The sequence below is a fragment of the Lates calcarifer genome, linkage group LG21, assembly GCF_001640805.2.
Source record: "Lates calcarifer isolate ASB-BC8 linkage group LG21, TLL_Latcal_v3, whole genome shotgun sequence".
Lineage (NCBI taxonomy): Eukaryota > Metazoa > Chordata > Actinopteri > Centropomidae > Lates > Lates calcarifer.
The window spans coordinates 8,509,744-8,524,985 of NC_066853.1; the positions used below are offsets into that span (position 1 = coordinate 8,509,744).

Genomic DNA, 15,242 nt, shown 5'->3' on the forward strand with positions numbered 1-15,242 from the left:
TTTGTTGAGTACTTCTCTCCACAGACAAACCGTGCTACCACAGCAATTGGTATTAACAGGTGGAATTTCTGAAAGTAACCATAGTTCAACTCAATGCAGTGAAACGCCCACCCTCTGAGCACCAAGAAAGAGCTAGAGTAACCTACTAAAAATGGAAGAAAAAAAGCTGCAGGGCATTCATTAACTCTAACTTACAGCTCTTCATAATGACATGGTTTTCTTCGTGTTTTTTCTTACTGGGATGTAACTCAATGAGTCTGGGAGCCTCCAGTCAGTGTGACCACCATACAGCAGTGCTGTGGAGTCAGACAGGAGATGGGATATGGTGTGGGGGAAAAAAAACTATCAAAAAAAAAGGGTTTTGCTTTTTATTTGTTTTGCCATTGATAAATCATTGTGTAAGTGTACTACAGAGTACCTTTGAATCATTATTGAAATCATTATTAAAAAAAAAACAACTATGATTGACCTCCTCGTCTTCTCTGTCTTTTAAAGCAATAGTTGTAATAATAAATAACATGCATCCCTGAGTACAGATTTTGACATCATGAAACGTATCAGGTATCATCCATGAGTTGATCAGCCCACATTAAATATACATCTTTCTCCTCAGTATCATTGTAATTTTTATTGTTTCTACTATCAATTGCAGGTTAGTTAGTCATGGTGGACTAACAGACTCAGGTTTTAGTGCACCAGAAATCCCAGGCCAAATGATGGCTTTCATTTAAAAAAAAAAAAAAAAAAAGATGAGTTCCTTGCAGCAAGGTTTCAGTTTTTAAATCTAGGAAAAAGAAAGCTCAGGCATCAGATTGTTTCTCTGTATCAGCAGGTATAGAGTATCATGAGAGAAGATGCTCAAACAGTGAATCCCTTCTTGTGAATTCCAGCTGCTGCTTCAGAAATTGTGCATAGCACTGTGTTTGTTTTTGTCCACAAAGTGTTTTCCACAGCATGATGATTGTGATTATTTGTGGAAAAACAAAACTTTGTCAGCGTTCAGGTCTTGAGTTTCCAGTCTGGTCTTCAGTGGTTTTATTACATCCAGTAGTTGGACAAACTCCCAGTTTTAGAGCCAACAATGAACTGAGCATTCGAAACTGCTAGGCAGCACCTTGACAGCTCCCGTGATATTTGTTTCCTCCTCCATCTCCTTCAGTGTCACAGTGACATGGCAGCCAGTATGACAGAATGAATCAGCCCCCAAAAAACATTTCATTCATTTAACTGAAGCCGTACAGGTCAAGACAATGAAATTACCCTGCCATCTTTCATTCTCTCTCTCATTCTCTCCTCTCTGTCTCCCCAATTCACCCTCTTATAATTCCCTCCATCACTCTGCCCCACCGCTCTTTCTCTTTCCATGTCTCAGTACAGAAATCGGAAAATTGTTGCACATGGCCCACTCTTCAAATAAACGGAGAGGATGAAAAGGCAATAAGTGAACAGTGGGAATACAAGGATAACACATATTCATCAGTTCTGAGCTGTTACTGATGCCTTGAATTGCCTGATATAAAAACAAAAAACATAAGCACATAAAGTAATTATATTGTGTACCATTAAACTTGCTTTTCAGTGATTAATCAATAATTATTGACACTGGGGCAAAAACTAGAAAGGAAATCAGTGAAAGACTCTAAATTAACCTGGCAGAACAAATAATATGTTAGGAGCAATTGGTATGTCATTACAGTGGGAGGGACACGCACATGTAATACATTCACAATCACATTCATCAGTTCTGCTCTGTCACTGATGGATTTATTCAAGTACCATGACTGCATGCATCATCTGCTTTGATAGTCTCCTGTGGCATTGTCACATGTGTTTGTCTCTCTTTGAGGAATGTGTATTGATTTAATCCTCAAAGGCATACATAGTCACCCCTGTATCTCAGCTTTGAATAACCAGTTGTAATAGTTCATTGTTGTGGGACAACACAAATATCATAAGTAGCTTGTGTGATTGCTTGAAAAAACAGACCCAGGTAGAATAATTAGACTGTGTGTCATTAAACTTTTCAGTGACTGATCAATAATTAATGATACTAAGGTGAAAGCTAAGATAAGCTAACCACATTCATATTCATATACATATTCATAGCGACACAAGAGTGGTATCAATTGTCTCACCTAACTCTAGGCAAGAAAATGAATAAATAATGTTATCATCTGTAACTGCTTCAGCTGGCATATTTCAGTGAGTAACACTTGATTAAAAGAACTAAACCAGTTTATCTCTGATTTAGATATCATGTTATAGTGCCCATTACAGCCCCTAAAAATCCCCCTAATTTCTACTCTATATACCTATATGCTCAGCTGTGAATTGTGCTATAAGAAAAATCAGTGTGTGTATCTTTGGCTCCTAACATTTTGAAATGAATAAACATGCTTATATTGAGAAGATGACTTTTGCATGCCACTGAAAAAAAATAGAAAAGAATAGAATAAAAGTAGTTCTCGTACAGTATTCCACAATATACATTTACTGTAATCAGCGTTGAGAGTTAAATGTAAATGGCAAGCTGTGGGTTCAGTGTGGTCAGATGGGCCCTATATATAAAGTCTGTGTGGGCAAAGAGTGTCGTGGCAGCATGTGGTTAACAGTAAGTGTGACTGTGCGTGCGTGTGCACGGTCATACATGTATATATTTGCTGCATGTATATACATAGTATGCATGTGTGGGCATGAGCATATGTACAAGGAAGGTGAAAAAATTCATTCCACAGCACTCTGTTCTTTTTCTGTGTAGGTGTGTGTGTATGGCTGAGGTAACTGACCGTGAAACCACTCCGGAGGACTTAATTTAAATGTGAAGGATGCAACATTAATACCACAAGGCTAAAGTGTCCAACCCCACTCTGTGATGGAGTGGCTCCACCCACACCTCCAACTTAATGAAATGCTGCTCTTGCATCCTTTTTTGTCTAGCTGATCAATGTAACAGGAAAGGCAGAAAAAGGCAGTGATGTTAATACTGCTGAGAGATATGAACAACAAGCTCTTAGCTGTTAAAATCACCTCAATGAGTGGAACTAAAAGTAATATTAATATGATTGTTTCAACCAAATTTGCCCTTGAACAGCTAAAGTGGTTTCTAGGTGACACAAGCAACAGGAAGAGTCTAATGACTTTCACACAGTGTGATAATATATAAAGGCAGTTTAGTCACAGTTGTTCAGCAGGTATTTAACAGCTTCGAACATGACCCAACCAGTCTGAACAGAGGAATGGAGCAAATGGTTTTACAAATGACTTGTTATTACACTCATTTTAATTTCAGCAACTCAGTCAGAGTTTAAATGTGCATAGATGTAGTGCTAACCTCAGGCTCAAATGGCTGCTGCAGCTTCAAGGTAGGGTGTTTTTTTAATGTGTTAGAGAGTGAGAAACTGCACAACAAATACAAAGAAGGGAAACACAGATGGAGGCATGCTCATGCTTATGAGATACAGTACTGTACACCTTTAATTTAATATCTTTGGATATTTGGTAAAACAAGGCATTAGAGGACATCACATTAGGCATCAGGAAACTGTGATGGATGTTTTTATAGACCAAAGGGACAGGGACATATACAAATTTACAGATAGGTTCTCTGTTGTATAATGTCTCTGTGTTGGGGGAAACATGCACAAAAAATTAAGCAACATGAAACGGGAGTATGGCGAACAACAGCAAGGGGACAACGGACTGAGAGAGGAGAGGAGAGTAACCAAAAAGGCATGACAGAAGAAGAAATTTGTGATAGGGAGAGAGGAAACCAAGCTAGCAAGGAACAAATCTGTGGGTGCCAATATAACAGAACTGAAAGTCACTTCAGTTTTAATTTCCTGCCAGTGGAAGCGAGAACAATATCAAGATTGAAACACAAGTTTCAATGAGTCACTCTTAGAGGGAGCCCAGTGGGTTCAGGCTGTTAACATTCACAACATCCTCCCTCCGTCTCTGTCTCTCTGCTCCCTGCTCCTCTAGTTTGCGTTATTGCATAGGCACACACACATACCCACACAGACACATAAACGCAATAACATGTGCCCACACTAATGCGCGCACACGCACACACTTCCACACAAACGCAGTGTAATGGCACTAATGAGACTGCATGACTAATACATCTTCAGTCCCTTCTTCAGATGAGTGCTTATTATGGTCTGTCAAGGAGATGAGTCAGTCTATGTCATGGTTACTATGGTGATCAAAGCCTCCAGCACTTCTCTTAAGTGCCCGCTGGCTAAAATAAGCTCTTTAACCCCTTTAACAACAGACCTGCTATCAGGATACAATGACAGACACACACACACAAACACAAACACACACATTCAAAGAGCCAAGCTGCCCTGACCTCCCTTAGGAGAGAATTAAAAATAAAATTCCTCCACAGGGATTATTAGAAAATCACAACATTATAAACAAGATTACAATGTGACAAACAAGAACTAAACAGCAGACTCAAAATGAAAAAAATGTATTCTAGTATTTACACAAACTAATGGGAAAGGTCATGTATCAGGCCACAGCACATTTAAACACTCAGACCACCTCTGTGTGATCTGTGAGCTCTTTATGTGTAGAGCAATTTGCTGCTCTAATGTGATGTCGTTTGGTCTCTCTGGCTCATCACACAGGGCATCATAAACCCAGTTAATGTTTCAGCTTTGGTAAATGACCAAATTACTTATACACATTTTTTTTCCCCAAAAATGTCTTTTAAAGACCTCTAAATTTAAAGACAACTATTAGATTTTGCAAACCCTACCAAAGTTGAGTGCATGTACATTCAGTGGTTGACTATAAGTAGTTAAGATACCATGGTGAAAATGTGGATGTATTTACAAACTGCTTGCAAATGTCAAATGGTTGTGTTATGTTTTAATGGTCTCCCTTGTAAAATGATGTTGAGCAGACTTGCTGCATCCTAAAACCTTGGCAGTGAAACTATAAAATCTAATATTTGGGTGTGTTAGAAAGCACCACCTGGTTATCACTAACATTACTCCATCATTTAGTTGTTTACTCTATCATGGGCAGTAAGCTGATATTTTGGACACTTATTAATCATTATAATTTTGTCTCGTCACTGGCAGATAGCTCAGTTTGTCTTACACTAGGTGTCCCTGTAAGCCATGTCTGTTGGCCTTGGAACTGGCACACCTAGTCTGTATGAAGTCGTCATTACGTTATATGTTATCTTTGCCTACAGTATAAGACTAAAGTTATGAAAATAAAATCCAGGTTATAAAAACACAGAATGCAGCCTACCCTTAAGTCTTAAAAATAGGAGTAAGTAGGCTAAATATATTGATAAAAACATTTTTAAAATTCTAAACTGTCACAAAGTCCTCATAATTTTCTGCAATAAAAATGTCAAAGCTAAAATTGCTACTAAATTACTTTTTTTTTAACCAATCACAGACTTTTACCTGCAATTTTTCCCCGCGCCCTCCCCCGCTGCACATGCGCATTGCTCCGTCGGTCATATGACAAGGCAAACGAAACCAAGAAGTGAGGAAGAGACAAAGGGCAGTCGAAAGCGAGAGGTTCACTGTTATGTGCGTCCGCCTTCGTGCGATAAAACCCGGTTGACTGACAAGTCGATAAGCGCCTCATAGCGTACTTAGAACGAACATTTTTGTTATTAAAGAAAGGACAATATGAGCTGGTGTAGTGAAAATAGTGTTGTATTAGTGAGAGTATAAGGAAACATGCCTGCTGGGGTCTGCTTTAACTGCCGAGGACGTGAGGAGGCTAGCCAATAGTGCGCATGCGCATTGTTACTTTTTTGTCTTTAGTGATTCATCTTGACCAGTGAGGTTGGAGTGTGCCTCTTTGGTAAAAGTTTCAGTTTGTATAAATAGCGGGTAAAGGACAGGGGTCACTAGAAGAGTTACAGTGGTGGTACGGACAAACAACTACTGTCAAACTGTTTGGCTTTTCTCGGAAGACGCAGATCCAGCTGCGTAGTTGTTAAGGTGTGCGTGCGTGTGTGTGCGTGCGTGTGTGTGTGTGGGCAAGTACGCTAGCTGTGTGTGAGGATGAGGCTGAGCGGTGTGCTAGTGTGTGTGCTCCTGCTTTGGGTTGAAGGGTCCTGGGGTGACACACCAGCCAACTGCACATATGAAGAGCTGCTGGGGACATGGGTGTTTCAGTTGTCTAAAGGAGGACACGACAAATCCATCAACTGCTCCGCTGAAGGTAATTACCCCCCCATGTACCAATGAAGCAGCTTCGTTATTTGGAAGTCATGTGACATGTTTGGGCCTGTACACTGTAGGTTTTCAGTTCAAACAAACTGCAGCAGGTGATTCCCTAATGACTTCCTCTTTGTGTTGTGTGGTTTGAATGAAAGACACGTTGTTTCTTTAAGCTTGTCTATTATACGTTTGTTGCTGACATGGTGTGTGTTGTGTTGCTTGTTTCAGTGCTTTTCTGTGATTGTGTGTATAGTTTTAATAGTAACCTGCCAAGGGACTGCAGGTAAAAATGAGCTTTAAGCTAACTCTAGGACAGTGCACCTGTAAAATTGGTAGTCTGTAGTCGTAAATGTAATAATAATTTGTTTGTAAATAGATTTTAGTCCAGATGTCCTGCAGCCTTTTTCCAGGAAGTGGTCAAACAGTCCATTGGAGAAGAGTTAGCATAAAAAAAGACAGTGTCATGCTGGAGGGGGATTTTCCACGACCTGGCAACCCAAAAGTTGTTCTTATTGATTGCTTTTAACTGATCTCTAAAACATTAGATGATTTATTAATCATTAGAGATTCCATTAATTACAACTTATAAATCCTTTGTACATACAAATATTATGTACAAATCAGTCTAAATCAGCTATATATATATAATATAAATAATTTCTTTGTCAGTGATGACTGGTTGAATGTTGGAAATGAATGTAGGAGTTGACTGTAGCTGAATCATCGACTGCAGTTAAACACTTGTATGGTGGGTTGTTCCTCTTCAGCTACAGGTAAGAGCTCTGTGACTGTGACCCTGGAGAAACTGTCTGTAGCCACAGATGAGCTGGGGAACACCGGCTTCTTCACCATCATCTACAACCAGGGCTTTGAGGTGGTCCTCAATGGATACAAATGGTTCGCCTTCTTCAAGGTAAAAGATGAGCAGACACAAGCCATTTATCTGAGAGATAATTTCAGTCTCTTGCCATGGTAATCATGTAAAAACCTGTCATTTCTTGACTGCTCATGTTTTCAACCGAAAATGCTCTCTGCAGACTACTTAGATATTCTTATCTAGGTCGTATTAGTTGCATCATGCACTGTTATCTTGACTCATAGCCCAACTGATCACAAACTTAATTTAGTCAAATTTCAACTCTAAACAGAGACAACTTATTGGAAATAATGTGTAAAGGAAGTTGTGCTGTGGGTTAATAGTTGTCCAAGTTATATTTTTAGACATTCTCTGACATTAAAGGCTGAGTTTCACCATCACTCAGTTTCCTCTCTCCTCCATCTGATATAACTGTATCTGTAAAACATGCATATCTTTGGTACACTTGGAGCATGCTGATGTTTGTTGGAAATATGCACTATATTTAAGGTTAAGCTTTCAGTCATGCGTTACCTCTCCTCACTCACATGACACTGAGTTTAGGGAAGTGCCATAGCCCATCTGTCTTCAGGCCGATGTTAGGACTTGTCAATGTCAACTTCCTCATTCCCCAGATGTGATTTAGCTTAATGGGGCAATATGAGGACAATGGTGAGATTTTGTTGCACAAGACTTGTGCAGGAATTGGTAGTCCCTTCTTAAACTTATAACTCAAAGATTGACTGAGTGATGCAGTGAAAACAGAATTAACCTTTTATATGGAATAATCTGAGGTTTATATAAAAAAATCTTAGTATTTGCATAAAATAATTGCATTGTATGTTGAACAGTGAGCCCTAATCTGTTTGTCTCCTTACACTTTCAGTATTCTCAGGAGGGCACCAAGGTGACCAGCTACTGTGACCAGACCCTGCCAGGGTGGGTCCATGATGTCCTGGGAAACAACTGGGCCTGTTTTGTAGGGAAGAGGGTGACACCAGTACCACCCCGCACAGATTACAAACCACTCCTCAGCAGCAGGTACATAAAATTTTGTTAGCTTGGTAACCTAACCAAAGCACAAAGTAGAGAAATGCAGGCTAAAAAAACACAAGCTAACGAGCAAGATGTCAGTGGTCTTGGGCACATGGGAAAATGTGTTTGTACTCAGAATCTCAGTGCAGGCAGTGCTGATGATCTTTACTCACAGTACCCTGTACAGTTTTGACATCTCTGCTTTAATCCACACATTCTCTCGCTCCGTTGTTCCTGCCATGGTGTGAACTGAGCTGGTCTTACTCAGCCTCAGCAGGCCTTGGGAATGGGCCTGGCTTTACATCTGAGAAATCTGACATTACAAAACTTAATCATTGGTGAACAGGAGATTACAAAAATACTCGATGGGGAAATGAATGTTAAATCAACCTCTTGGCTCGATTTCTGGCAAATTAAAGCTGCCTCCTTGACTTTTCGGTTCCAGTTTGATTGAATTCTAGTTTGTCATGTAAACCATGAGCAATATATCTAAAGAAAATATTTCTGTTTGAGCCAGAGTAATATAATTTAACATTAACCAGGAAAAACAAAAATTTAATGTATACCAATACAGTTTAATGTATGGTTTTAGTATAATATTTCAATACAGTTGCATCATGAAAATATAAAAGGTTTGTATTTTCAGTCATAATTTCTCTCACCCTAACCCCCTAACCCTAACCCACATCTTGCTCTTAAGCTTTGACTCAACAGGTTTTTGCGAAGAGAAGAAACCGCATTATTTCAGCTCTTGTGTATGCAAAGGTGTCTTAATGTTTAGAGTATATTTTGCCCTCAGCTTATAAGATTATCAGTGGCATTTTAGGTCTGTCTGTGAATGCAGACCTTGCTAAGTTAACTTTCTTGTTCATGGACTTCAGATAGTCCTTAAGAAACACAGCATTTTACTAGTCATGTCCTACTGCAAAAAGCAATGGCATGCATGGCAAGAGTGCTATTTCTCTTGGTCAGTGTGTCATTAAAACCATGAGTCACTAACTTAGGAACAGGCAAAACGTCTCCACGCCTTCACATTTAAAACTGTATCATGCTGTGTTTTTGTCACATACAGGAAACTCACAGTAGCTGCTGAAAAGTTTATACTTGGTGGTATCAATCTGCAGCTAACACCTTCTTTCAGCATGAAATGTGAAACTTTGCACCCTTGGTAATGATTTACACTTGTGTTAAAATAAGTGGATTTGAAACAACAGTGCTTATAGTCATTTGGCTGGACTTGTACTAAAAGGAGTAGGATATTTTCTGCACCATTCTGTAGCTGATCATATGGTCATTGCTGGTATGTCTTGCCTTTTAGTCTGATTTTAAAAATGACTTGTATTGTGTTGGGAGTTGTACTAGAGTAGCCTTCCTAGGAACTTTGTTATGCGCAGTTTCTTACTGGGACAGTCTTCAGCACACAAGATCAATTTATCCTGAAACCTCTTTACAAAACTGTTCTTTACATCAGTATTCGTAACTGGAAAATATCTTTGCAAGGCTTTGTTACCCAAGTTAAACTAACTTACAGAAGTTGTAATGCATATAGGACAGAATGACTATTGTGATCATTAGGACCAAAATATTTCACACTATGCATTAGTGGTATAATTATTAATAAGGATGCATATTAATTTTTGAATGAAACATTGGTGCAGCAGTAAGGCAAGTCCTATCCAGTTTGATTTAGGGCTGGGCAAACTAACAAGAACATTTGCCTTTTACTGTCCCATACAGCAAAACTGCAGTAATTACTGCTTGTGGTACTGGCAATAACCTGTGGGGGTTGGTAAACACAATTGGAAATCTCTCTATCCCTATATAATGCAGTCCAACACAACAGCAGCACAGTAAAACAAGACCACAAAACTTAATACTAACTTAACACAAAGTTCCATCAATAAAAACCGTACAAGTGTCTCAAGGTTGCTCTTGTGTTGACATTATTCACCCTGCAGGCTGCTCCAGAAGCCGTACAAACACAACCTGGACTTCATTGATGCCATCAACTCGGTTCAGAATTCTTGGAAGGCTGTGGCCTACCCAGAACATGAAATGTACACTCTGCAAGAGCTGCAATATAGAGCAGGAGGGCCCGCCTCCCGTATCCCCATGTGAGTATTTACTTGCATTTCCTACTCTTCAGTATGCTGTAGAGTCCCTTAGATGTCATGGACAGGAAAAAAAAAGTGCATTAATGAGTAATTTGTGCTTCTAAATGAATAACTAACATGCTTAATTTACAATTACTACTATTAAGAATTTGTTTTCCCCTATAAATCCTGCTAGACTCCTGCTCATTAGGTTGGGAGGTGTATGAAATAAATGTGATTCTTTATTTCTTACTTCAGACGTGTTCGCCCCATGCCTGTGAGAGCTGAAGTAGCCAAGATGGTGGCAGCTCTACCTGAGCACTGGGATTGGAGAAACATCAACGGTGTTAACTTTGTCAGCCCTGTGCGAAACCAAGGTGACACTGTTGTTCTGCAGAAATCTTGAAAGCATATTTTACTGTTTAGTATTGTCATGGCAAATGAGTTAGTGCATTCATAACATCCCAAAAATCAACTTTAAAAGGACAGAGATATTACCGTATGTTACCTGTGCACACATGTTAGAAATGTAAAACGCAAACAATATGAATCAGAAGATTTGCACGATCAGAGGCAGACAAAGCTGTACCTTTTTACAGTTGAGCAGCTGTCAGTGAGGGCAGAGGCTGAACAGCAGCTCGCCAGCTACTTTGCTTCCCTCTTGGCAGGCCTGGGTCTGCTTTCTGCTCTCCTCCTGTGTTTCTGCACAGCCTAGTGTGTGAGTGGAGAGATTATGCGTGCTGAGTAGTTTGAGTGTCTGAGAGGGCCTCTGTAGGGCTGGGTTTAAGGATCTGGAGAGGGCTGAAGTGTTTCAATAGAAGCCCTCTAAGCCACCGAACAGTGCTGTGGAGCTTATTTTGCTGCAATATTACAAGTCGGGTGGATTTTGTAGGTTCCATTTCAGTTCACAAAAACTTGTAGGATTTAGGATAAATTGGTCTTCCCGATGTTGACTTTTAAGGGAAGATGCAGGTGTAACTGGCATTGTAGCAAATTAATCACAAATCCTGTGGGAAAGCTCTTAATCTTGTGTCATGGGGGACAAACATGACAAACATTTGTGACCACACTGTTTTCTCCAGAATCATCTCAGACACTGATTGTATCATATATAATAAAACATTAGGACACCAGAGTCGACCCACTTAGCATGGGTCTTTAATTTAAATGAATAGTTGTTACACCTTATTAGTCTTACAAGACTTAAGGTCTGGGACCCAAATAAAAACTGTTCTCAGTGTCACCCTGACTTGAATCATTATTACAATTAAACCACCCTGCAAATCCCCACAGCCTCTGTTCTCTGACCTAATTTGTTTCTGCAGAGCATTCTATTAAGAACCTGGTGTCTCACACTATGGATGGTAACCAGTGGCTTTAATCATCTGTCTCTGTGCCTCGCTCCATTATGCATTACAGCTAATGTGGATAAGTGTACTGAGGCAAGAACATTACAGAAACTTCAGGACTGAGTGTAATGTATTCTACATTACAACACATTGCATTCACAGTGCCTTTTGTATTAGTAAAATGCACAGAATGACGAATATACCAGGATTTTGTTTCAGGGGGGTTGTATCAGAGGGGTAGTGCAATATCTACACTTTGACATACAACATACGAGATGTTGACATACATTAGGGCGGAACATTAGTAGTACTTGTTAATATAATGCTATCTAGTACAAAATTGCTGCTAGTTACAACCTCAGAAAGGACGAGCGTTGACTTCAACAGTCAACAAAAACAAGTTTCACAAAGCCAGAATTTATTCCCGCGCTGTTGTTACACAGCAGTGTGATTTAACTCTAATCTAAATCTCTGTTCTGTTGCAGCATCATGTGGTAGCTGCTACTCTTTTGCCACCATGGGAATGCTGGAAGCTCGCATTCGAATCCTCACCAACAACAGTGAGACTCCCATCCTCAGCCCACAGCAGGTGGTCTCCTGCTCTGAATATTCTCAAGGTAAATTAACGTTCAATGTGAAAAATGTGTTTCCTGGCCATATCAGTTCATTAAAACCTTTGATGCCATATTTTGCCAATATGAACTGGGCAGCAGGCACAACATTTAAATGATACACTGCTGTATGTAGGAAACTCTGGGCTGACTTCCTCCCTAATCAGAACAAGTAGCGCTTAAGCATTTTTTGGAAAGTGTGTCCTTACTACCTTTAGAAAAGTCAAGTGTTTAACAACCAGCCTGATTAGAACATTTTGATTAATTATTTTTGAAGAGTCCTGATGAAAGCCTCATTAATTTTTCCATCCTGGACCACATGAGCGATTTCACCCTGTAAAGAATGTCAAGATGACCTCTGAAAATATGAGACAGATCTAAAATTCATCCCTTCTCTTCAAGGTTGTGATGGTGGATTCCCATACCTGATTGGGAAGTATACACAGGATTTCGGCGTTGTGGAAGAGTCATGCTTTCCATATGTTGCAAAAGACACACCATGTGGCCTGCCTAAAAACTGCGGCCACATTTACACAGCAGAGTACAACTATGTTGGTGGGTTTTATGGCGGCTGCAGTGAGGTGGCCATGATGTTGGAACTGGTCAAGAATGGACCGATGGGAGTGGCCTTTGAGGTACACCAGCTTCTTGCTGTTTCTTAACAGCTTTGTTGGACATACATTTTGTGTTCGCTATCAATGCAGGTTAGAGTTTAAGTTGAGTTTGATTATCATAAGTTGCTGTCTTTCCATTGTTTTAGGCCTGACTCAGGTGCTGTGTCATCCAGAAATCCGCTAAAGTGGCCTGTAGTTAGTTAAAGTTTATGTTCAACCTTTTGCATAAACTGCTTTGAGGAAAGATGTTTACTGCTCAAGATTTTGTTTTCTTATCCCTATATTTCTCATAGGGACAAATTTGAGCGAAGAAAAGAGAATTAGAAGAAGAGTCTTTTATTGCTGGAAACTTTCACATGTTCAGTATTTTTGTATTAACACCTAGGAAGAAAATATTCTTGCTTTCCATAGTGTGCATAATAACACAGTTGGCTACTAGTTCATACCTGCGTGAGATCAGCTATGTCTGTTCTGTATTGCAAAGCTTTAAACTGGATAATTTTGTCACTCCATTTAATTGAATTCACCATTATTATGGTACACCAGTATTATGTCAGCCACTCTCAATAGATTCTGTTTTCTAAGGTTTAACTTGTCCTGTTAACCCAAAATCACAGTTTATACAGTAAAATGATAACAAACGGAGCTAATTTTTCTCTAATCTAAAAAAAATCTCTATAAAATGTTCTCTGTGCCTAGCCTTTACAATTCAGACATTTTTGTGTCATAGGTATATTTTGAATCTAACACAAAGTTAACAGGAATAAAAAGTGAATAATCCCATTCCCCTCATAGGTCTACCCTGACTTCATGCATTATAAGGAGGGCATCTACCACCACACAGGCCTCGCAGACAGCTTCAACCCCTTCGAGCTGACTAACCACGCTGTGCTGTTGGTGGGGTATGGCCGCTGCCACATGACCGGACAGAAGTACTGGATTGTTAAGAACAGCTGGGGCACCACCTGGGGTGAGGATGGCTTCTTCCGAATCCGCCGGGGAAGCGATGAGTGTGCTATTGAGAGCATTGCAGTCGCAGCCAACCCTATCCCCAAACTGTAGAAGCTGTACGCTCAGGATTGGGAGGAATGGGTGTCCTGAAGATGAGTATCAATAGTGCCACTTTATTCCCTGTGTAACTGGGCTGTTTCAACGTGTGCATGGGAGGTTGGAAATTTGAAGCTAAAATCTGTAACTTCTCACAGTAGGTGACATCATGTAGCACTGTGTCTTCTTCCTTCCTAATCCAACAAGCAGATGTCAAGTACTGCAGTGCAAAAAAACTGCATGACATTAAAATGAGAAGTTATGAATTTTCAGCTTTAATGCCAATATTACATATGACTATGAAATATATTAAAGGGAATCCACCCAAAACCAAAAGTAACAGATTTCATCAGTCAGAATAATTGAATTTGAACATTTTCTAAGCCTAAATCAAGACTTTTAATTCTGATTAATCTCCTGTCTCCTTTCAAATGCTGAAATGTTTACAGTAGTGGATCCAGACAATTTTATTGGAAACCTGAAACGTAGCCACTGGTTTTTGTCAGCCCCGGCCTCACCCACAGAGCAGATCTGCTTAGTCAGGAAGGTGATGGTTTATGGGAGTAAAATGTAATGAGAGACAAAACCAAATTCAGAATTACTCAGTGGAAAACTTTTAATATCCAATCTCTAATCCAGTCACTGTAGATGTAGGACACAACAACTTCTGTTTTATGGTTAATTTCTGAAAGTATCAATGCACACCATGTTGCATCCTTCTTTTTTGTTTCCTAATTCCAGCAATCATTGATTTAGCTATCTACAAATGATTTAAATCAAGCTGTAACTGCCAACACAAACTTTTAAAATCAGTCGAAATAGATTGGTACATACTGTGACAAATCACGACAGTAGTAAATTCTAACTGCAACACTGAAGGGAATTGAGGAGTGAGCATTTGAATTTGTCTGTTGGGTGCAGGACATTGGCTCTTTGTCTCAGGGAAACACTGGAGAATTGGCATTTTTCTGTCCTTGCATCAAGTTTAAACTATGACTGCCATGTTTCTCTTTGTGGGGCAAATTGTAAGACTTCCCTTGTGGAGAATTTAAAAGGGATTTTATAATCAGTAAAGGGATGTAATTGATTGTAGTGCCTTTTAGCCTGTCTCCCATTGATATGTTTCAGAGTAAGCATTTGTTTTACATTGTATTGTCAGATTTGCACTGTTTTGCTAAATCCGATGGAATAAAAGCATTTCACGAATATGTGGTTTTATCTGTGTGGGACTACAGTTTGATTCATTAATGTATATTGGATTTTATTTGATACAATTTTATATTTTTATACAGAGCAATCAGTTTTCTCACTGGAAAAATAAGAACAAAAATGTGCCGCACAACGAAATTCAAGGTGTTGACTGAATGGTGTCCAGAAAACTAATAATAGTTAGTCACCTGGCAGTGGCTCCTTTTATGTGGCTGAAGAGTGGCTCTG

The 15,242-nt window shown here is 39.5% G+C and overlaps 1 protein-coding gene across 1 annotated transcript; it reads left to right on the forward strand.

The window, feature by feature from the left end:
- Positions 1 to 5,575: 5,575 nt before the first annotated feature.
- On the forward strand, positions 5,576 to 15,011 carry ctsc (cathepsin C). The gene is made up of 8 exons (XM_018681598.2): positions 5,576 to 6,201; positions 6,968 to 7,113; positions 7,943 to 8,097; positions 10,050 to 10,205; positions 10,443 to 10,561; positions 12,019 to 12,150; positions 12,547 to 12,779; positions 13,554 to 15,011. The coding sequence occupies exons 1-8, from the start codon at positions 6,042 to 6,044 to the stop codon at positions 13,818 to 13,820; spliced, it is 1,368 nt and encodes a 455-aa protein (XP_018537114.1). The 5' UTR covers positions 5,576 to 6,041; the 3' UTR covers positions 13,821 to 15,011.
- Positions 15,012 to 15,242: the final 231 nt, after the last annotated feature.